We start from the raw sequence: 21,536 nt of genomic DNA, 5'->3' as shown, positions 1-21,536 counted from the left end.
CTCCCAGACCTCTCTCTGACTCCATCCCTCTGTGATCCCAAAGCCTGGGTCAGTAGCCAGGGCTCTCCTTATTAATGGAGTGGGGGTCACATGTGGATTCCTAAGAGGAAGATTGCCAAATCCTATGAGGTCAGGGTAGCATGCATAACCAAGACACATCAACCAAATGTCAGTATGGTCACTGTTGGGAATCCTTCATTTAGGATGATGCAAAAAAGGCAGAGTTGACCTGACCCTTAATCCTGGCTGGCATTCTACCAGGTCCCTGTCCCCTCCCCCCAAGACCTCCATGAGATGGGAAACTGAGTTTTCATATTCATTTAAGTAAAACCCCTGCTATTTTGGACCAAAAGAATAAGTAGTGGAGTCCTGGAACAACTGCCTGTGTTTCTGTCTGTGTGCCTGTCTGTCTATTTATCTATCCATTCACTTATTTATTTATTCATTCACTTATTTACTTATCTGTGTATGATAGACAAGTTCTCTCTCCAGCCCCAGTAGTAAAATTCTTTTTGTCTCTCTCTGACTTTAAACTGCTCTTCTGTTCTGTCCCATTTATGTCCCCTAAGTGCTGGCACACTCTGGTGTTGTTAATGCTGTCTGTCATTCAGTCTTGATGAAGGCATAGTGAACAGGCTGGGGAGACCTCACTCTGGTCCTATGAAGGAAACCATCCAGAGATTCCAGCCTGGGTTTGTTCTTGTCCTTGTTTTCCTAGCTCCTTTGGTAAGTAAAGAAAAATATCCAGGGAAGATTACATGCAGAATTGTCAGGCTTGATGCCAGGAGCTAATGGAAGGGTTGGGTCCTTAGGCTGGGTCACCTGACCATAGTCTCTGCTTTTTCTGCCCCCTCCCCCATCCCAAGGCTGGTTCCTTGGGCTCCAGACTCCACCCACCTCTCCATCCCTCAGATATTTGAGGCCGAAGACATACATGACCACTGCCTCCAGATTCCTGCTCAGCTCACTGTCCAGCTTTTGAACCTGGAGTCCAGGGTAGGCTCTGTGGCGGGCTGGCTTTGGCATGCGGTGCTGGGGACATGGGAGGAAGGGGGAAGTGTGGAGAGCCACAAGAGCTCTAGGATCCAGGCTAGGGTTTCCCCAAGCTGCATAGTTGCCACAGCAATAAGTGACTCTGCTGGGAGAGTTGCCTTGTGTTCCAGACCAGCTGGTGGCACTGCTGCCCTCTGGGATGCCAGGTGCGATGGCTCAACACCTATTGAGGGGGTGGCTTGTGTAGCATCAGTTCCGTATATGCTCGGGAACACAGAGCCACCTCTGATCCTGCTTGTCCAGATGGTGAGCTCCTGGGCTCCTAACACATGCCACAGTCTTTGGGATCGCAGAGGGTAGGGGCCAGAGAGAGGCCTGGGAGTCTGTGCCAAGGGTGTTGGACCTTATTTTCTGGATCTTCTTCAGGAACTGTCGTGGTCTTTGTGTCCTGTGTGAGGCTGGAAAGTTAGGATCAGAGCACTGCTCTTTGAAGACTTCAATCTGTGAAAACAGATGATGAAATTGTCCGGTGACTTACTTCTTTTTTCTCCTTTTCTCCTTGTTATGTTCATGGACACAGACCCTAGGTCTGTTGAGCAAGTGCTCTGCCACTGGGTCACAGGCCTGTGACTCCTCCTTTTTCTTGTTCTGAGAATTAAAAGTATGAAAAATTATTATTCTCCCTGTGTCAGTGTTACTGGAAGTTTTTAGAAAGCCCTCTCTGGAGTTCCACCTGTTTTTAGTAAAATTGGGTCTTCGACACTCTCTCCCCCAAGAATGGATTGAGAAGGAAGGTCAAAGACAATTTTATTAGAAATTAAAAGAAAAGCCCCAGAACAGCTTCTGGGAGTAGGGAGGCTGAGAAGAGTTGAGAAAATGGTTGCTGGTTGATTTAGGAATTGAGGTTCAGCCAGGAGCCACTGTCGAAAAGGAGGTAGCTTTAGAGAAAAAGTGAAAAAATTCGCAGAACAAGGGAAGGCATACTTAAGCTATGTGGTCAGAAACAGAAAGAAAGAGCCCACAGCAGCTTGGGAGTGTCAGTGCCAGGGCTGGGCTTTCTGGGGAGGAAAATGCATCAGCTCCTTAAAGGGATAATTATTCCTCTCTTACATTTTGCATGACATTAGGCAAATCCCCTGTTGGGGGGCAGGGGCTCCTTAGTCATGTAATTAACTTTTGTTTTAGTGTTGTTTGGAACCTCAATGCACCCAGGCAGGAAGGAAGGGCAGTCCAATTTCCCTGGGAGTGGCTGTACCAGGCCTGGGCTTCCTGGGGAGGAAAATGCATCAGCTCCTTAAGGAGATTATTCCTTCCATATATTTAATGTGTGTTAGGTGAATCCCCTCCAGAGTGGGGGTCCTTAGCCAGGTGATTAACTCCTTTGTTTGAGAGTAGTTTGGAACCTTAATGCACCCAGGCCAGAGGCAGAGTCTAATCTCTTGGTCAGAAGCAAATGGTTTTTCCTTCATGGGCTTTTACAGAGAGCCCTGACCACAGCTACTGTGACATTCCTCCCCCAGAAGAGGTAGCAGTAAATCATTTAGGAGATGTGGTAAAGTTAGAGATAGATGTAACTCATTTTTTTATTCCATCAAAACTTAGAGATCTAGTTCCACAGCTGTTCAGAAGGACTTGGTATGTGGACTGGAGTTTGGTCCCACCCTCACATGTAGCTTCCAGGCAAGTGAGATTAGGAACTTGAGTTCCTTTCTGGTATTTCTGGATACCAGGGAACCAGGAACATTACTGGAACTGATGGTTTTGGTGGTCCTGACCCTCAAGTGCCTAGTCAATTTCTTTGTCATGTCCTTGTCTTATCATCAAGAACACTGGGCTATGAAAGCATGCTGGGTGAAGTTAGGAGAGTTGTGTGTGTGTGTGTGTGTGTGTGTGTGTGTGTGTGTGTGTGTGGGGGTGGGCAGGCAGTTACTTTGTGATAGGACTAATCCTAAGGATGTTTGTACTTTTCTGGTGTGGTTTAGAACTATGTTGTGATATTTGATGTATTGAGTAACTTTGGGTTAATGTCATGTGATCAGAGATTTTCCTGCTGGGACATGAGGTGACAGGAATGGCTGATGTTACCAGTTCATGTTAGGAGTGTCCTGTGTTTCAGACCCTCAGTAACTGCATCTACTCTGGCTTGTGTCATCATTTGGCTCATACTTGGCTCCATAGACCAAGTTAATGTGGTTCCCTACATCTGCACATCTGTTTTCATGGGTTGCACACATAGAATCAGTAGACAGAAATCAATAGCAAAGAGAAAACACTGGGGGAGAAGCCAGGTGTGATGCTGTACACTTGCAATCCCAGTACTCAGGAGGCTGAGGCAGAGAGATGATAGTGAGGCCAGCCTGGGCTTGACGCAGAGATCTGCCTCCCAAGTGCTGGGATTAAAGGTACGTGCCACCACCTCCAGGCCCAAAGAATCTTCTTACAGTTCAGTCTAACTTCCCATAGCAACAGTGTAAAGCTACACTGTGTATTCTGTTCAGACTACAACAATTGGACACCCTTCCATTCCCTGTGACCTGTTACCTCCCCTTCTCATGCTCTGAGTTCCCAGCCACTGCTCAGGGGAGCTGATGGGAAATCTTAGAACTGTTGTACTGTCTAACTGGGGAAAAGGAATTAGACAACTGTGTGTGGATGATGTCAGAGCTGACAGCCTACACTGCTGCTTTGTGGACTTCCTGACTCGTGGGTCCTTACCTGCCTCTTGTCCTCTGAGCTGATTCCTTCTGGTTCCCCACATATTGATTTCTGCACATGAGAAAGACAAGGCACTGGCCTGAGTTAGCCCAGCAAGGCTTCCTCACTGTCTGCATGCAGCCTTCGCTTTCCAGGCTGTTTTTCCCTTTGCTCACTAAGCCAGGGTATCATGTTTTAAATGAGAGTGGAGATGCAGCCTACACATCCGCCTGTATGTGTGTGATACTAATTTTAATTCCTCATTCCAGGCTCGCTATCATGGATCCTCTTCGGGAAGCAAATGGCACCTTTGCCTTAAACCTTTTGAAAATCCTGGGTGAAGACAGCTCAAAAAATGTATTTTTCTCACCCATGAGCATCTCCTCAGTCCTGGCCATGGTCTTCATGGGGGCAAAGGGCAACACTGCAAGCCAGATGATTCAGGTAACCAGCACCGTTTCATAAGAGAAAAATTCCACAGATTGTCAGTTGAGCTGATTCTCCACATTCCACATTGGATATGACTGGAGAGCTCATGTGAGAATGTGCTACCCCTGCTGGAACCTTGACCCACTGGTGGGGACTGTGTATGTGAGGGCTAACTTGGAGCAAAAATACCAAAGGCATGGCACCAAGGCTCCCATGACCTCTACTGTCTACTGTCTGGCCCCAAAGGACCTCAGCTCTCCTCCAGATATGGTCTCCTAGGATCTTGATGTTTATTCCCAAATGGAATCAGCCTTGTCTGGCAGAACAGGGATAGAATGATTTGTGCTCTTGCTGGTAGAGTGTTTTCTCTCTTTAGAGTGTATGAACTGCAGAGACAGGCTGCCACACCTGCTGCACAGCCTGTATCCAAAAATGTGCAGAGGGCGTTAGGATTGATGACACAGAGACCCCTCGGTGGTGCAAAGAAAACTTCAAGAAGGCTCTACTTTATTCTTACCTTGGCTGGTTATTTATTCCCTGACACCAGAGGTGGTGGTGGTTGGGTCAGGAAGAGGTGGTTAGTCTTTGGAAAAGGTCAAGGTCAGGGTGTTGCTGTGGACGAGCACTTATCAGGAACTTATTGCTCTGGGCACCTTATTGTTTTTAGTAAACATTGTCTTAGTGCTGTCTGCTCCCAGGCTGATGGAGAAGTGGGCCTCCCACAACAGGTTGCCCCAGAATAAGGTAGAGAGACAGTGAGGGGTAAATGCACACTCCCAGATGTATTAGTCAGCTAGGGCTGTGTAACGAATACCACAGATTGGATGGCTTAAGTAACACAGAGTACTTTCTTGTAGTTCTAGAGTCTGAATTCTAAAAATCAAGACATAGGATATTTAGTTTTTCTATGGATTATAAATGGCATCCTTATCTTCCCTGGATGTCTAGGTCTCTTTTTCTTATAGGCACACAGGTTGGATTGAGTTTAGCTCACTCTAATGACTTCGTTTTAACTTCATTGATCCTACAAAGGCTTAGCTCCAAATAAGGCCATATTCTGAAGAACTGGTTGTCAGATGATAGTATATCAATTTGGGGAACACATTCAATGCATGGGAAATGACACATGGTAGTCTTTGAACTGTAGCAATTGGGACACAGCAAATTGTGTAAGTCCAGTCTCCTGTACGCCAAGGTTGGGGATATCTTGATTTACTCACCCCTCTTGTGTTTGAAGGGAGTCTTTCCTAATCCATGATCACCTTGGGCCATTACTTTGCATTCTGGGTTAGTTCTTTGCAGCATGTTTTCACAATATAAATGTGTTTCTTTCTACCCTAGTCTGCCTCCTTACTGGAGAGAATTAGGGCCTAAAGTTTAACTCCAGTTTAAACTGACTGTTTCTCTTTTAGTTCCAAGCTATTACAACTACTGATAGGCAGTTTACCTGTTTCCTTTGGGAGCCCCTGATGCCATTCATGTAGCCTTTTCAGAGACTTGGGAGGTCTACAGAATTGTATCTAAGGTCTGGCACCTAGGGTTCACTGTTAGCCATAGTCTTGCTTATCTTTCAAGCAATTTTATGTGGTGACAGTTACTCCAGGATTTCCATGTAGTCTCTGGCAGGATGGCTTGGATTTCCTTCCTTCCACCATGGTGGCTGTGCCATCGCAGCTGCAAGCCTTTTAAAGCCCAGGCCTGGAACAGGGTCACTCACCTCCATTCTGTTGGGCACACAGGGCTGGAGCCCGTGCAGACCCCAGAGCAGAGAAGAGACAGCATGAACTGAGGTCAGAACTGGCTGCATTTGAGTCACACCAGGTCTGGTTGGTAGCCATGCTTGAAGCCAGAGCATGGTTAGTGACCATGATGAGCTGGGTTTGTGAAGGGCCATTTCTGCTCAGACCATGGTTGACAGGGTACAGGGGAGGACCCTAGAGAGGGAACAGTCAAGGTATTTTCCCCTTTAAATAGGTGGCTCTCTGAGTGGCAAAGATCTGTAAGATCTGGAGGAGGGGTTTAGTGTTGACTCATTTCCTATAGCTGGGTTTGCTGAAGTTGTGTTGTAATCTGTCTTGATTTTAGGCACTCTCTTTGGATAAATGCAGCGGCAATGGAGGTGGAGATGTCCACCAGGGCTTCCAGTCACTTCTCAGTGAAGTGAACAAGACTGGCACACAGTACTTGCTCAGAACAGCCAATAAGCTCTTCGGGGAAAAGACTTTTGATATCCTAGCAGTAAGTATCCTGTGGCTAAGGATTCACCCTACTCCCTTGCCCACTAATGTGGGTTTGTGTTGGTGTCCATGATTTGATGCCACATGCGAGTGTATTATTTTTGTTTTGTTTTGCTTTGCTTGTTTCTCAAAACAGGGTTTCTCCGTGTTTCAGCCCTGGCTGTCCTGGAATTCACTCTGTAGACCAGGCTGGGTGAAAACTGAAAGAAATCTGCTTGCCTATAACTCCCGAGTTCTGGGACTAAAGGCATGGGACACCACTGCCTGGCCCTGAGTACATTCTTACTGTACAGAATATCTAAGCATGGGCCATCCTCTACCTCTGCCATTTCACACACAAGAGCTTTTTATACAGAGTGATGTGTGTTCTGTACAGACAGAAATTTAGTTGGTGAGAATTTCCTCTGTGTGATACCATTCCCTGTATTTTTTAAAATGTTTCTTTCAGTCTTTGAATCTCAGCATCAGGTGACTCTGTCTCATTATTATTATTGCTGTTGTTGGTGAGAGAGATGGCACCCAGGGTCTCACACATCAAAGCTCACAGCTCTCCCACTGACCCACAGCCCAAGCACTGTTCAGTATTGTTAGCCGCCATCTGATAGAAGTGAATATAGACCTATGGTGACATAGTGAACCACTTGTGTGAGGCTGGCAGTGTGGGCCATTACCAACGGTGAGTTACTGGATGTGGATTCATGCCCATGTGCTTGCGTTGCCGTCAGATACATGTGTAAAGGGAAGATGAAGCCTTAAGACTGTAATATGTATTGCTCATTGCTCTCCCCGATGGCCAGAGACATCAGCAGAGTGTTCATTTCTATCCCTGTCAGGGGCTTGCACAGTCTCAATCTTTTAAATTTTGATCTGGAGATTGGAAACTTTTTTTTGTGCATGCTCAAGTTGAACATCCCTAAATCCCAAAACAAAGCAAAAAAAAAATCTGAAACCTGGAAACTCCTGAATGGTACTTGGGTTCTATTTCTAGCACCCACATGACAGCTCACAACCATCTGTAACTACAGTTCTGAGGGATCTGAAGCCCTTTCCTGGCCTTTGAGAACACAGGCACACATGGTACACTGATGTACATGTAGGCATAAATCTCCTTTACATAAAATATATATAATAATTTAAATAATAAAATAAATAATCTGTCCATATCTAAGAGTGACCCTCTGAGGTATAGCCATTGCTATCTTCTCATTTATAGTGGTTGAGGAAGTCTAGTGAGACTAGTTCTGCTAAGGCCACTCAGCTGGTACTCAGACTGTGGTGTTGAAATCCTGTATCATAATTCCATTTTCCTCAGGGACTGGAGAGATTGATTGCTCACTTGGCAAATAAAATGCCTGGTATGAAAATATGAAGACCCAAGTGTTTCTGTTAGCTTGGAGAAGGTCCATCCTGTGCAGTGCAGAGGTGTCATAGCACTTGTGGGGTCACCCCTCACGCTGTCCATGTAGTGGTTTATCAGAGTGACAGCGGTGTAATACTGCACCTGAGGGTCTCCACTATTCCTCATGCTTTTTGCTGGTACTCAGACCAACCACCATCTTACCTCATTAATAAACTAAAGTTAAAGAAAGCTAGAAAAGGGAAGGCTGGATTTTTACATTCTGCATGTATTTGTTTGCAAATCACATCTGTACACCATTAAATTTTGATTTTCTGTTTTTGTGCATCAAGGAAGGAGGCTGTTGGTGCTAATCACTTTAGTGACTGTGTAATCACATTGCTCTGTCTCAGTCTTTTAAAGATTCCTGCCGCAAGTTCTACGAAGCAGAGTTGGAGGAGCTGGACTTCAAGGGTGAAACAGAGCAGTCCCGACAGCACATCAACACCTGGGTCGCCAAGAAGACAGAAGGTGAAGGCAGCATCCTTCTGTTCTGTTTGTTTTCAGAGCTGAGATTTGAGACCAAGTTGTTAAACATGCTGAGCAGGAACCCTCCCACCCACTGAAGTCCCTGTTAGCAGTTAGCCTATTTTTTTTAAGATTTTTTTTTCTCATGTGTTTGTTTATTGTGTGTTTGTTTGTGTATACCTGAGCACACCTACAGTCAGGACAGCTCACAGGAGTTGTTTTTTTTTCTTTCTGCCACTGGGTCCTCGGGATTCTACTCCATTTTTCAGGTTTGTTATCAAGTATCTTTATCTGCCAGGCCTTCTATCTGTTTCTATATTATTTATTCATTTATTTTATACAGGGTCTCACTGTATAGACTTGGTTGCTCTGACAGGCCATCTCATTCTAGATTTATTTATTTATTTATTTATTTATTTATCTGAGACAGGGTCACGTGTATCCTTGGCTGTTCTGAAACTCACCATGTAGACCAAGCTCGCCTCCAACTCAGAGATCCCCCTGCTTCTGCCTCTCAAGTAATAGGATTAAAGGGGTTCATCACTATGCCTGACTTTGTAGTCTGTTGTTAACAATTGTTAATGCCTGCCCAAGAGCTTCAAGTATAAATAATCATCTTTGGTCTTTAAATAAGGACTAATTTTTGATGTGCCTTGTCATTGAAATTTAGGACATTCGTATACTAGGCAAAGTCATCTAACATTGACCTGCATCTTCAGCCCTAAATCAGAAGTCAGAACTCTTTTTGTGTTTTGTTTTCCTTTCAAAACAAAGTTTCCTCATGTGTCCCTGCCTTCCTGAAACTCACTCTGTAGACCAGGCTGGCTTCAAACTCAGGGATCCTCATGTCCCTGTACGATACCATGCCCAACACCTAAATCAGAGTTCTTAAACTGCCCGTGACAACTCCTTTTTGCCTGAGAAAGTTTTATGTGACTCCATACAGTATATATTTAGATAATAAATCTACAGGAATATGTTTTAAAACAGTTTGTTGATATAGGTATAATTTTGTCATAATTAAAGATGGAGTCAAAATTGCATACTAATGAGGTAGAAGATATAATAAATTAAAACTTATAAAAAACTTTCTATGTATGTGCATATGCCTGCCTACATATGTGCACCCTGTGCTTGCAGGTGCTTGCAGAGGCCAGAGGCTGACAGATCCTCTGGAACTGGAGTTACAGGCAAAAGTGAGCCACCTTGGTGCTGTATGACATTTTAACCATTTAGTCATCTCTTCATCTCCCCAACGATGTAATCATTTGACACTTACATTCTGAGAATGAGAGTATGAAAATAGTGAAAGTATTTTTCACAATGGAGCCATTCTGTCTCTATAAGAGCAGGAAAGTTTGTATGTAAACCACAAATGCTGCATTTCTTACTTGATTTTGAATGTGAGCTGAAATGTTTCACCCAGCATTTGTTGGCATTGAACTTTATATACTGGCAGGCACAGTACAAAGTGTTTGTGTATGTTCAGGACAAAGGCCACCATGAAGTGGTGTGAAGCATGATGGGACTTACTGCCATAAGCACCTTGGGTTCATCATGAGTTTGAGTTTTGATGAAGTTTTGGCTATTGCATGTTCAGAAAGCTGGAACTATTGGCAGTTGTCCCTCTAGCCCCACAGTCAGGCAGTAAGATCACAAACTGTAGCTTAGGAGGCTTTTGTTCTAAATAAATGCAAATTCACAAAGCTGCCTCTAAAATATTGTCAGTGTCTGACACTTTGCCTAGCTTTTTCCTGTTGCTTTTTATTTTTTTATCTGACATTGTTCTTTTTTATTTTTAATTTAAATTTAAATGAGAAACAAGGTTGCTTAACATGTCAATCCCTGGTCTCTCTCCCTTTCCCTCCCCTCCTCCCACGCCCTCCCACCAACCCCACCAATATGCCCTCATTTTCCCAGGGAAGGTGAGGTCCTCCATGGGGGTGTCCACAGTCATTTCATCCAGGGAAGGGCCTAGACCCTCCCCCAAGACTCCAGGATGAGAGTGCATCTCTCATTATTGGATGGACACCCATCGTCCATTTGTATGCCAGGGATAAATACTACCCAAGGCCCAATAGATTGTCTAGGCCTCCTCACTGACACCCATATTCAGGGGGTCTTGATCAGTCCCATGCTGGATTCCCAGGCATCAGTCAGGTCAGCTGTTTCTGGGGGTTAAACCCACCCAGTCTTAATCCCTTTGCTCATTAGTCCTCCCTCTCTGTCTCTGGGTTCCTTGAGTTCAGCTCAGTGTTTAGCTGTGGGAGTCTGCCTCTGCTTCTATCAGCTGTTGAATGAAGGTTCTGTTTCCCAGACTCTCTGGCCATGGGATTGTAGGCTGGCACTCCCCAGATCTATGTCTAAAATCCACATATGAGAGAGTACACACCATGTTTGTCCTTTTGTGACTGGGTTATCTCACTCAGGATGGTTTCTTCTAGTGCCATCCATTTGCCTGCAAATTTCAGGATTCCATTGTTTTTTTCTGCTGAATAGTAGTCCATTGTGTAAATGTACCACATTTTCTCTATCCACTCTTCAGTTGAGGGGCGTCTAGGTTCTTTCCAGGTTCTGGCTATTACAAATAATGCTGCTATGAACATAGTGAAACAGACATCCTTGTTGTATGAATGGGCATCTTTTGGATATATGCCTAAGAGTGGAATTGCTGGGTCTTGTGGTAGGTTTATTCCCATTTTTCTGAGGAATCTCCATACTGATTTCCAAAGTAGCTGTATGAGTTAGCACTCCCACCAGCAGGGGAGGAGCATTCCCCTTTCTCCACAACCTCCCCAGCATAAATTGTCATTGGTGTTTTTCATTTTAGCCATTCTGACAGGAGTAAGATGGTATCTCAGAGTTGTTTTGATTTGCATTACCTGGATGGCTAGGCATGTTGAGCAGTTTCTCAAGTGCCTCTCAGCCATTTTAGACTCCTCTATTGAGAATTCTCTACTTATTCTGTAGCCCACTTTTTAATTGGCTCCTTTGGTGTTTTGGAGACTTGCTTCTTGAGTTCTTTGTAAATTTTGGAGATCAGCTCTCTGTCAGATGTGGGGCTAGTGAATATCTTTTCCCATTCTGTGGGCTGCCTTTTTGTCTTGCTGACTGTGTCCTTTGCCTTACAGAAGCTTCTCAGTTTCAGGAGGTCCTATGTATTAATTTTTGACCTCACTGTCTGTGCTACTCGTGTTATGTTCCTGTACCAATTCATTCAAGGGTAACACCCACTTTGTCTTCTAAGAGGTTCAATGTGGCTGGATTTATGATGAGGTCTGTGATCCATTTGGACTTGAGTTTTGTACATGGTGATAGATATGGATCTATCTGCAGTCTTCTACATGCCAGCATCCAGCTATGCCAGCACCATTTGTTGAAGATGCTTTCTTTTTTTCCATTGTATATTTTTAGCTTCTTTGTTGAAGATCAGATGTTCACACATGTATGGGTTAATATCAGTGTGTTCAATTCGATTCCATTCATCTACCTGTCTATTTTTGTGCCAATACCAAGCTGTTTTCCGGGCGACAGCTCTATAATAGAGCTTGAAGTCAGGGATGGTGATGTTTCCAGATGTTGCTTTGTTGCATAAGGTTGTTTTGGCTATCCTGGGTCTTCTGTTTTTCAATACAAAATTGATTATGGTTCTTTCAAGTCTGTGAAGAATTGTGCTGGTATTTTAATGGGGATTGCATTAAATATGTAGATTGCTTTTGGCAGGATTGCCATTTTTACTACATTAATCCTACCTATCCAAGAACATGGGAGACCATTCCATTTTCTGATATCATTAATTTATTTCTTTAAAGACTCAAAGTTCTTGCGATACAGGTCTTTCACTTGTTTAGTTAGCATTACCCCAAGGTATTTTATGTTGTTTGTGGCAATTGTAAAGGGTGACGTTTCTCTGACTTCTTTCTCGGCCCTTTTATTGTCTGTATATTATAGGGCTACTGGTTTTCTTGAGTTGATCTTGTATCCTGCCACTTTGATGAAAGTGTTTATCAGTTGTAGGAGTTCCCTGGTAGAATATTTTTGGATCAGTTATGTAAACTCTCATATCCTCTGCAAATAGTGAAAGTTTGACCTCTTCCTTTCCAATTTGTATCCCCTTGATCTCCTTTTGTTGTTGTATTGCTCTAGGTAGAACTTCAAGTACAATATTGAAGAGGTATGGAGAGAGTGGACAGCCTTGTCTTGTTCCTGATTTTAGTGGAATCGTGTTGCGTTTCTGTCCATTTAGTTTGATGTTGACTGTTGGTGTGCTATATGTAGCTTTTATTATATTTAGGTATGTTCCTGTTATCCCAGGATTTCTACCCCTGTTTGTTTCTAGGGTCCATTTGATTGGAAAATCTTTTCCCAACCTATAACTCTGAGGTAATATCTGTCTTTGAGGCTGATGTGTGTTTCTTGTATGCAGCAGAAGGATGGGTTCTGTCTTTGAATCCATTCTGTTAGCCTGTGTCTTTTTTGGGCAAGTTAAGACCATTAATATTGAAGGATATTAATGACCATTGATTGCTCATTCTTCTTTGATTTGGAATGATTGTTGTTGGTGAAATTATGTGTGGAATTCCACCCCGTTTTTCTTTTGACTGTTGGTAAAGTGGGATTATCTAATGCCTTTTTTTTTTTTTTTTTTTTTGGTTGTAGTTAACTTCCTTGGGTTGGAGTTTTCCTTCCAGAACCCAGGGCTGGGTTAGTGGAGATGTATTGCTTGAAACTAGTTTTGGCATGGAATATCTTGTTTTCTCCATCTATAGTGTTTGAAAGCTTTTCTGGGTATAGTAGTCTGGGCTGGCATCCATGGTCTCTTAGTGTTGGTAGAATGTCTATCCAGGACCTTCTGGCCTTCAGAGTTTCCATGGAGAAGTCGGGTATAATTCTGATAGGTTTGCCTTTATATGTTACTTGACCTTTTTCTTTAGCTGCTCTTAATATTCTTTCTTTATTCTGTATATTTGGGGTGTTGATTACTATTTGGCTAGGGGACTTTATTTGTGATCTACTCTATTTGGTGTTCTGTATGCTTCTTGTATCTTCATTGGCATGTCTTTCTTTAGGTTGGGAAAGTTTTCTTCTATGATTTTTTTGAATATGTCTTCTGCCCCTTCAGGTGGTTTTGTTCATCTTCTACTATACCTATTTTTCTTAGGTTTGGTTTCATGGTGTCCCATATTTCTTGGATGTTTTGTGTAAGGATTTGTTGGACTTAAGATTTTCTTTGGTGGATGAGTCAATTTCTCCTAGTGTATCTTCAACACCTGAGATTCTCTCTTCCATCTCTTGTATTCTGTTGGTTATGCTTGCATCTGTAGTGCCTGTCCATTTGCCCAGCTTTTCTATTTCCAGCCTTCCTTCAGAGTGTGTTTTTTTTTTATTGTCTCTATTTCAGTTTTCAACCCTTGAACTGTTTGAATTGTTTCTTGCAATGTTTCCCTTGTCTTTTCATCCATTTTTTGTATTTTTTTAATTATTTGGCTTGTTTTTTCTTCCATTTCTTGCATTTTTTTGTTTGTTTTTTCTTCCATTTCTTGCATTTTTTGGTTTGCTTTTTCTTCCATTTCTTGCATTTTTTTGGTTTGTTTTTTTCTTCCATTTCCTTGAGGGATTTTCCTATATCCTCTTTTAGGGCCTTTATCATTTTCATGAAGTTGTTTTAAGGTCATTCTCTTCTCCTTCATTTGCATTGGAATGTTGTAGTCTTGCTTGTGTGGAATCTCTAGAATCTGGTGGTGTCCTATTTGTTTTTCTGTTGCTGAATGTGTTTTTGTATTTTCTCTTTCCCATCCCTTCTTCTAGTTGGTGTAGAAAGAGCCCCTTTCTGGTCTGGTGGTTAGGGGATCAGAGTTCCCTTTTGGTGGGTGCAAGCAAGTCGAATACTCTGGTAATTCTCTTCTTCCTGGTCCTAATCCTGATCCTGTGGATGGAGAAGAAGACTGGGAATCTGGGGTGTGCATAGGCTCCCACTGGTGGTCCCCTGGTCCTGTTGGTGGAAAAGAAGTTTGGAATTTGGGGTGCTTGGCTCCCTCCAGGAGGGGAGGCTTTCTGGCAGTCCCCAGGTAGTCCCTAGGCACTGGAAGGCAGGCCAGGATACAAGGCCTGATATAGCTGGTTCTGTTGGTGGAAAAGAAAACCTGTAATCTGGGGTGCTTAGATCCTACCAGGATGGGAGGCTCTGTGGCAATCCCCAAGCCCTGGAAGGCAGGCCCAGATTGCTTTTTATTTTTTAAAGACTGTGGCTCGCTAGGAAAACCTGGTTGACTTAATCCTACTATATAGATTGTGTTGTCTTCAAACTCAACCTGGCAGTGGTGGGATTAAATGTTGGTCACTACATCTGGCTTTTAACAATGTGTCTGTGATATCTCCCAATATTTGATACACCTATTCCAAAACCAACCACTCTGCTGTCTTTCCCATCCTCGGTGACTCCCTCCTACTGTCCCTCAACCCATCTCATTTTTCCCCCCAAAGGTTTTTACAAAGAATACAGAATGCTTTCAGCTTGCAGCTCTTTCCTCTCTGGGAGTGATGCACCCATTCAGTAGTTATCTAGCATGGTTGCAGGTGCTGGGCCCAGCCCCCACTTATGCGTGGTTGTTAGATTGCTTTATACTTAGAAGGTCCATTTTAGAACTGCTACTCTACTTTCAATATATTTTAAAGCTGATTAATAAATATGCATATTGACAAGTTTCTGTATAATTTCTGTGTGCATTCTCTAATGTCCAGATCAAGGTAGATATCTATTAATTCAACCATTTTTAAAATTTGAATTTTTAGCCAGACTATTTTAAAACAGCCTAAAGTTGCCTTCTTAAAGATTTAGGCACCAATTGTCTCTTTACAGCTCAAGTGTTGCTTTTATGTTCCAACTGCTTGTTTAGCATCAACTTATGTGTTTATTTGAAGAATGAAGTTTTTGTTACTAGAACCTTTTGGGCTTATTTTTCTTCTGTCTAAAACTTTTAAAGAGTTTTGCTCTGGTGGTGGAGAGATGACCCAGCAGTTAGATGGCTTTGGTGCTGGAGAGATGATTTAGCAGTTAAGAACACAAGGTGGTTTTGCAGAGGAGCTGAATTGGTTCCCAGGATCCATAACAACTTCCTATAATTTCAGTTCCAGGGGATCTAACACTGTGGGCCTCTGTGGACATCAGCACACAAGTGGATGTACACACACAGACACCAATAATTAAAAATTAATCTTAAAAAACAAAACGGTGTCTTTTTGTTGGTGTCAGGGTTGCTGCTTTAAGGACAATGTCCTTCTGTTTTGAGAGAAAGTAAAGTGTTACCCATGCTCCTGACCAGAGCAGGAGGTGGCACCCTTTGCCTATCAACCCTTTGTGTGTATCTCCAACTCTGTTAGCTGATAGAGTCTTGTCTTTGTTATTGTTCTATTGCTGTGAAGAAACACCACAGCCAAGGCAACTCTAATAAAAGAAAGCATGAAATTGGGGACTTGCTTATAGTTTGAGAAGGGTTAGTTCATGATCATGGCAGGAAACAGATGTGCATGGTGCTGGAGCAGTAGCTGAGAGTTTCATATCCTGATCCACAGACTGGACAGAAAGAGAGACTGGCCTGCTCTAGACTTTTTAAATTTCCAAGACCATCCCCAACAATATACCTCCTCCACAGGGCCATACCTACTAATCCTTTCCAAACAGCTCCACTAGCTGGAAAGCAAGCATTCAAATATATTAGCCTATGGAAGTCATTCTCAGCCAACCACCATGTCTTTTAATTCCTTTTTTTGTCTTTCAGATAAAATACAAGAGTTGCTGTCTGTAGGTATAGTGAATTCAGACACTCTTCTAGTCCTTGTGAATGCTGTCTACTTCAAAGGAAACTGGGAGAAGCAGTTTGACAAAGAGGACACCCGGGAGATGCCTTTCAAAGTCACCAAGGTAAACACAGTACAGTAACAGAGGAGACTCCTGGGCAGGGTCCCCTGTTCACATTGGCTTCTGAAACACCAGGAGGCTGTTTCATGTAGCCTGTGCCTCTTATGATGAGGGAGGCTCATCAGCCAGGACTCCCTTTTGCTGTTTTGAGGCCTTTCTCTTCCTGTTTGCTTTTGAATGTTGCCAGGGGTGGCTGTGGTGATATATTATTTATGATTTATTAAAGCTTGCCTGAGGATCCAGAAACAATCAACAAGCCATAGAAGACAGGCACACACCTTTAATCCCAGCAAGGAGAAGTTAGGAGATGGTGGTGCATACGCCACTCTAATCCTAGGCCTCAGGATCAAAAGGTAGATGGATCTCTGTGAGTCCAAGGCCACCCAGATCTACCCAAGATTGATCCAGTCCTAAAGAGAAACGGCTCATACATAGATGATCTAAGCACCTGGGATCACAGGCCTTTAATCCCAGCATTAAAGAAGTCTCTTTGTTAGGCATTCTTTCTCTAGCCACACTGAGATAGGAAGACATTGAAGTCTCAGGATTCTCCAGCCACACTGAGGAGAGGCTTCAGTCTGAGTTTTGGTGGAGCCAGGATTGCATTTCAGTCTGAGGTATGGTGAGAGCTAGTATCCGATGCTTTGCTTTTCTGATCTTCAGCTTGAAGCTTGAACCCCAATATCTGTCTCTGGGTCTTTTATTTATCATGTTACAGGAGCCTGCTGTCTACATGGTTTCAGGCCTGGCCCTGCTTCTGTCACTGGTCATAGTGTCATTGGCAGCTGTTGAGGCCAAACCTGAAGGCAGAGCTCTGCAGTGTACTCTGAAGAATTTGTCATGTAACTTTGGAGATAAGAAAGTCTAAACTCCAGGTGTGGTGTGCGAGGCTCTTGTGACCCTGAATGCAGCCCACTCCTCGTGATTCCCTTCAGTGGTGCACATTCTCATCCTTTAAGTGTGTCTTTCTAGAATTCTATATCTTGTCCCTCCTTCAGGAGGGCCACAACTCCGGCTGGTGGCCACAAAGGAACATAATATTTCTCACCCTGCTGGAAAAGCAGCAGAGGGCAGACAGCTGTCTAATGAGCACTGGTGTGTGGTCAGTGCTCTGTAACACTGAAGCATTGTGGGAAATTCAGACTTGGTTTGATGGGAGAAGCTCAGATTTATGCTTATGGACATGCAGACAAAGGGTGTGTATACGGGATAGACTCCACCTTCAACCTCTTCGTGGTTGGACCACTTTATTTGCTGGTGGCCCAGTTTTTTTTCTTTTGGTAACCATATCTAGTAAGTTTCCCCCTCTCTCTCTTTCTCTCTTTCTCTCTCTCTCTCTCTCTCTCTCTCTCTCTCTCTCTCTCTCTCTCTCTCTCTCTCTCTCTCTGTCTTTCTGTCTCTCTCTCTGTCTTTCTGTCTCTCCCTTTCCAAATACTCCTAGGCTGACAAATTACATCTCTGTCTGGATCATCAGCCCCAGCTTAGATCTCCCAGGCAAACTTGAATTTGAACCTCAGGTTTCTTGAGAAATGCATTTTATGTTAAGATTTATTCTTAAATAAACTGTTCTTTTATTTCTTAGTTAAAGTATTTCTGTCTTTGAAATCAGTTGTTGATAAGAGGTATGATAGGACTCCCTTCTCCTGCAAGCAACAGAAACCCTAGATGACTATAGTTGTACTCATAGAAGTCCATCACCCATTAGGAAGGCAGGAGTGAGCCTGAGGCTTCCTGCATGGGGTGATGCTCTTTGGAACTGACTCTCCTTTCCTGGTCTACCACCCTTAGCATGGAGCCTTTTTCCTAATGCTCATACCTGGGCTTTGACCCTGCCTCAGCCTTTTCCATTCATTATATAAGTGGAACTACTTACTGTGGCTCCTGCTAAGTGCAGGGCCTAGAGGCATTGTCTTTCTTCCTTGTCTCTGCAGTCAACACAGACTGGTTTGTGGCTCCATCAGATGCTGTCTGCAATCCACATATGTTGTCACACCTCCAAAGACATGCGATTTTCTGTTGGTATTGGTTTCTATTTAAATTATGAGCAGTATTCCTACTCACTAGTTTGCCATTAATATCATCTTCAAATGGTACTTAAGAGCATACTGTGCACCAGGAATTAACTGGTTGAGTGTGTCTGGTCTCATGAAGCTTTGTTTTCCTGCTGGAGAGAAATTTGAGATGAGCATAGGTAAGGACACAGCGGTTGGTGGGAGGAGTCCATAAGCAGACAGTGGAGGGGGCAGGATGCTGTCCTTGGGTGTGGTTGCAGAGGAGAGCTACTGAGGAAACCTTCACTGGGAAGACGGTATGTGAGCAGACAGTAGGTCATGAGAAGAATGTTCCAGGTCTGAGGACCAGTTCCTTGGGCAGAAAGGACTTGATATAGTTAGGTACAACACTACAAACAGCCCTATGTCTATAGTGGACCAAAGAAGAGGGAGATGGGAGTAGGACAGGAAGCAGGGCAGGATCTTTTTTGTATTCCAGGTGTTTTAACTTTTGCTCCTGCTAGAGTGGTACCACACTAAAGTTATACGTACAGCCACAGTGGTTGGTCTGACTTACACTGTGCCGGGACCTATGGCTGCCCTGCTGAGATCAGTGACAAGGAGTCCATCACTGTATCCCTGGGCTGTGCTGATTGTAGTGGAGGTGAGAAAATAAAGTCAGATTTAGATTACATTTCAAGGGGCAGACAATACAGTTTGGCAATGAGTCAAATGCAGGGCATGAGGGAGTGACAGGAGTCAAAGACAGGAATCGGGTTTGGCAACTGGAAGGAAGACATCACTGTCAGCCAGGACAAGTAAGTGTTATAGGCAGAGCAGCTGCTTTACAAAGGGATATCATGGGTCAAATATAAAATACATCACTTCAGAATTCAGGGAGAAGTTCAAGCTGCAACAGTGAATTTGGGAATTTTGTTCAAAGTCATGAGAACAAATGAGACTCTCAGGAGAACAGAATTGTTGACCCTGGGCATCCCAGGTGTTTGTTGATTGGGTCAGTCAGCTTTCTCATATAAAGTGTGAAGATAGCCAACTTAATAAGGGAAAGGGTATATTTGACTCAGCGTTAGAGGTTTAGGTCTGTGATGAGATGAACCCACTGTCTTGGGGCCTGTTTTGAGGGTACTGGAATGGCATGAGAGGAGCAGGTATTAGAGTAAAACTCTTTACTCCAAGGCCAGGAAATGAAAAACAGTAAAAAGTTCAGGGTCCCAAAATCCTTTTCAAGGGCACATCCCAATGACATACACACTTTCCTCTAGCCCCCACCTCTTAGAATTCTACTCCTATGCCACGCATTAATCACAACCCTTTTGGGGCAGAAGCAGTTAGCTCTCTGGGGTCACGGCCAGACTGGTCTGTGTGGCAAGTTTTAGACCAACTAGACCTATATAGGGAGACTCTGTCTCAAACAAATAAGATTCTACCTCATCCCAATCTAGCACGCCTGAGGACCAAACCCTGAAAAAGGGGCCTTTGGGGACATGTAAGGTCTAACCAAGTGTTTGAGAGGCTGCTAAAGTATTATAGAAATCAATTTGAGAAACTACTTCTAAGGCTAGAGAGCTGGCTCAGCAATTAGAAACACATGTTCTTGACAAGGACAAGTGTTCAAATGCAGCACCCACTAGTGTCTCATAAGTATCCATAATTCCAGTTCAGGAGGATTTGACTCGATCTTCTGAAATATGCAGGCACTAAATGCACACAGTAATGTGGGACACATAGATACATTCAGGCCAAACACTCATACATATACAATATAATAAAAAAGGTAAGTATTCCTAGTTGCAGTGACTGGCTTCCTTGATTGGGTCTGCTCAATGTGTCACTTGTGTCTCCTTTTAACTTAATATTTACCTATCCTTCACAGAATGAGGAGAAACCTGTGCAAATGATGTTTAGGAAGTCTACCTTTAAAATGACGTATATTGGAGAGATATTCACCAAGATTCTGTTGCTTCCCTATGTCGGCAATGAGCTGAACATGATCATCATGCTTCCAGATGAACACATTGATTTGCAAACGGTAAAGATCACGATCATGTTTTTGTTGTCCGTTCATTTGTGAGGCTGGGGTGGAACCCAGAGCCTACAGCATGCTCAACAAATGCTCACCACCGAGCTGTACCCGAACCCCTCCCAGCTGCCATATTACCCTATAGTCACACATCCCTCTGTAGTTAGAGCCTCTCCATCACCCCAAGTGCCCTGTATGACAAGATTGTTGTGAAGTGTTCAACTCTCTTCTAGGTGGAAAAGGAGATAACGTATGAGAAATTCACAGAGTGGACGAGGCCTGACATGATGGATGAACAGGTGTTGGAGGTTTTCCTCCCACGGTTTAAACTGGAGGAGAATTACGACATGAACAACGTCCTGAGCAAGCTGGGCATGACAGATGCCTTTGATCACAGGGCAGACTTTTCTGGAATGTCTTCCAAGCAAGGCTTGTTTCTGTCCAAGGTTGTACACAAGTCCTTTGTGGAGGTCAACGAGGAGGGCACAGAGGCTGCAGCTGCCACAGCTGCCATTTTTATGCGGAGGTGTACGCTGTATGTCCCCCGCTTCTGTGCCGACCACCCCTTCCTTTTCTTCATTCAGCATGTTAAAACCAATGGGATTCTGTTCTCTGGCCGGTTCTCCTCTCCCTGACCAAAGTGTGTTCTCTCTATCTTTTACCCAGTCTCCATGGATTGCCTGTGATCCAAGTGACCTTATCCATAAATGCAATGACAATTTTGAAATAAAGTGCTTGTGGTGTTGCTGGAGGACCCTGTGGCCCGAGAAGAGAAGCAGTCCTTCTGTCTCCTCTCTTGGTATTATTGGGATCTTATGAACACCAGGTGACCATCTAATTAGAGACAAGTATTACAAATAGAAAGGTGACTAAAAAAAGTTCTAATTTAAAAGTTCTAAATTAATATCATTAGGGATAAAAGGCAGACAAACATGCCAAGAAAGAATTTTGGGAAACAGTAGCATTTCCCATTGCATTCACAATTGTTCTGCCTCCCCAAACACACTTATTCAGCAGAGGATACCACATTTCAAGTGAAGAGGCATCCTGAAGAATAGAAAACAAAACAAACAAAAAGAAACCTGTTACCAGTTGTAATCTGGTAGTGTTAGTAAGTAGAATATATGAAGAAAAAGTGAAGGCATAAATATCAAGAAAACAAATAACCCAATTAAAAATTGAGACATGGAACTAAACAGAATTCTCAGAAGAATAAATGTAGAAGACTAAGATTTTTTTTTGTTTAAATGTTCAACATTATCTGCTATAGGGAAAATTCAAATTAAAATTTCCTTGAGTGTAGAGAGGAAGAGCTAACATTCATGAATCCCACTGCCAGCTGAGGCACTGTTTAGCAATAGATAATAAT

General features: G+C 43.4%; 1 protein-coding gene across 2 annotated transcripts; it reads left to right on the top strand.

Annotated features, from left to right (window-relative positions):
- The first annotated feature begins 889 nt into the window (after positions 1–889).
- On the top strand, positions 890–20,918 carry LOC121143595 (serpin B6-like). Of its 2 annotated transcripts, XM_040755785.1 has the most exons (7): positions 890–996; positions 3,957–4,131; positions 6,202–6,354; positions 8,103–8,220; positions 15,996–16,138; positions 20,021–20,176; positions 20,401–20,918. In XM_040755785.1, the coding sequence occupies exons 2-7, from the start codon at positions 3,967–3,969 to the stop codon at positions 20,800–20,802; spliced, it is 1,137 nt and encodes a 378-aa protein (XP_040611719.1). In that variant the 5' UTR covers positions 890–996; positions 3,957–3,966; the 3' UTR covers positions 20,803–20,918. The 2 variants fall into 2 exon arrangements, with proteins under 2 accessions (XP_040611719.1, XP_040611718.1); XM_040755784.1 differs by lacking the exon at positions 890–996 and having other exon boundaries at positions 3,952–4,131.
- Positions 20,919–21,536: the final 618 nt, after the last annotated feature.

Source organism: Mesocricetus auratus, unplaced genomic scaffold, assembly GCF_017639785.1.
Source record: "Mesocricetus auratus isolate SY011 unplaced genomic scaffold, BCM_Maur_2.0 Super-Scaffold_100013, whole genome shotgun sequence".
In the NCBI taxonomy this organism is placed as follows: Eukaryota; Metazoa; Chordata; class Mammalia; order Rodentia; family Cricetidae; genus Mesocricetus; species Mesocricetus auratus.
Note: the sequence above shows the minus strand (reverse complement) of the source record. Positions and strands in the feature narration are given on the sequence as shown.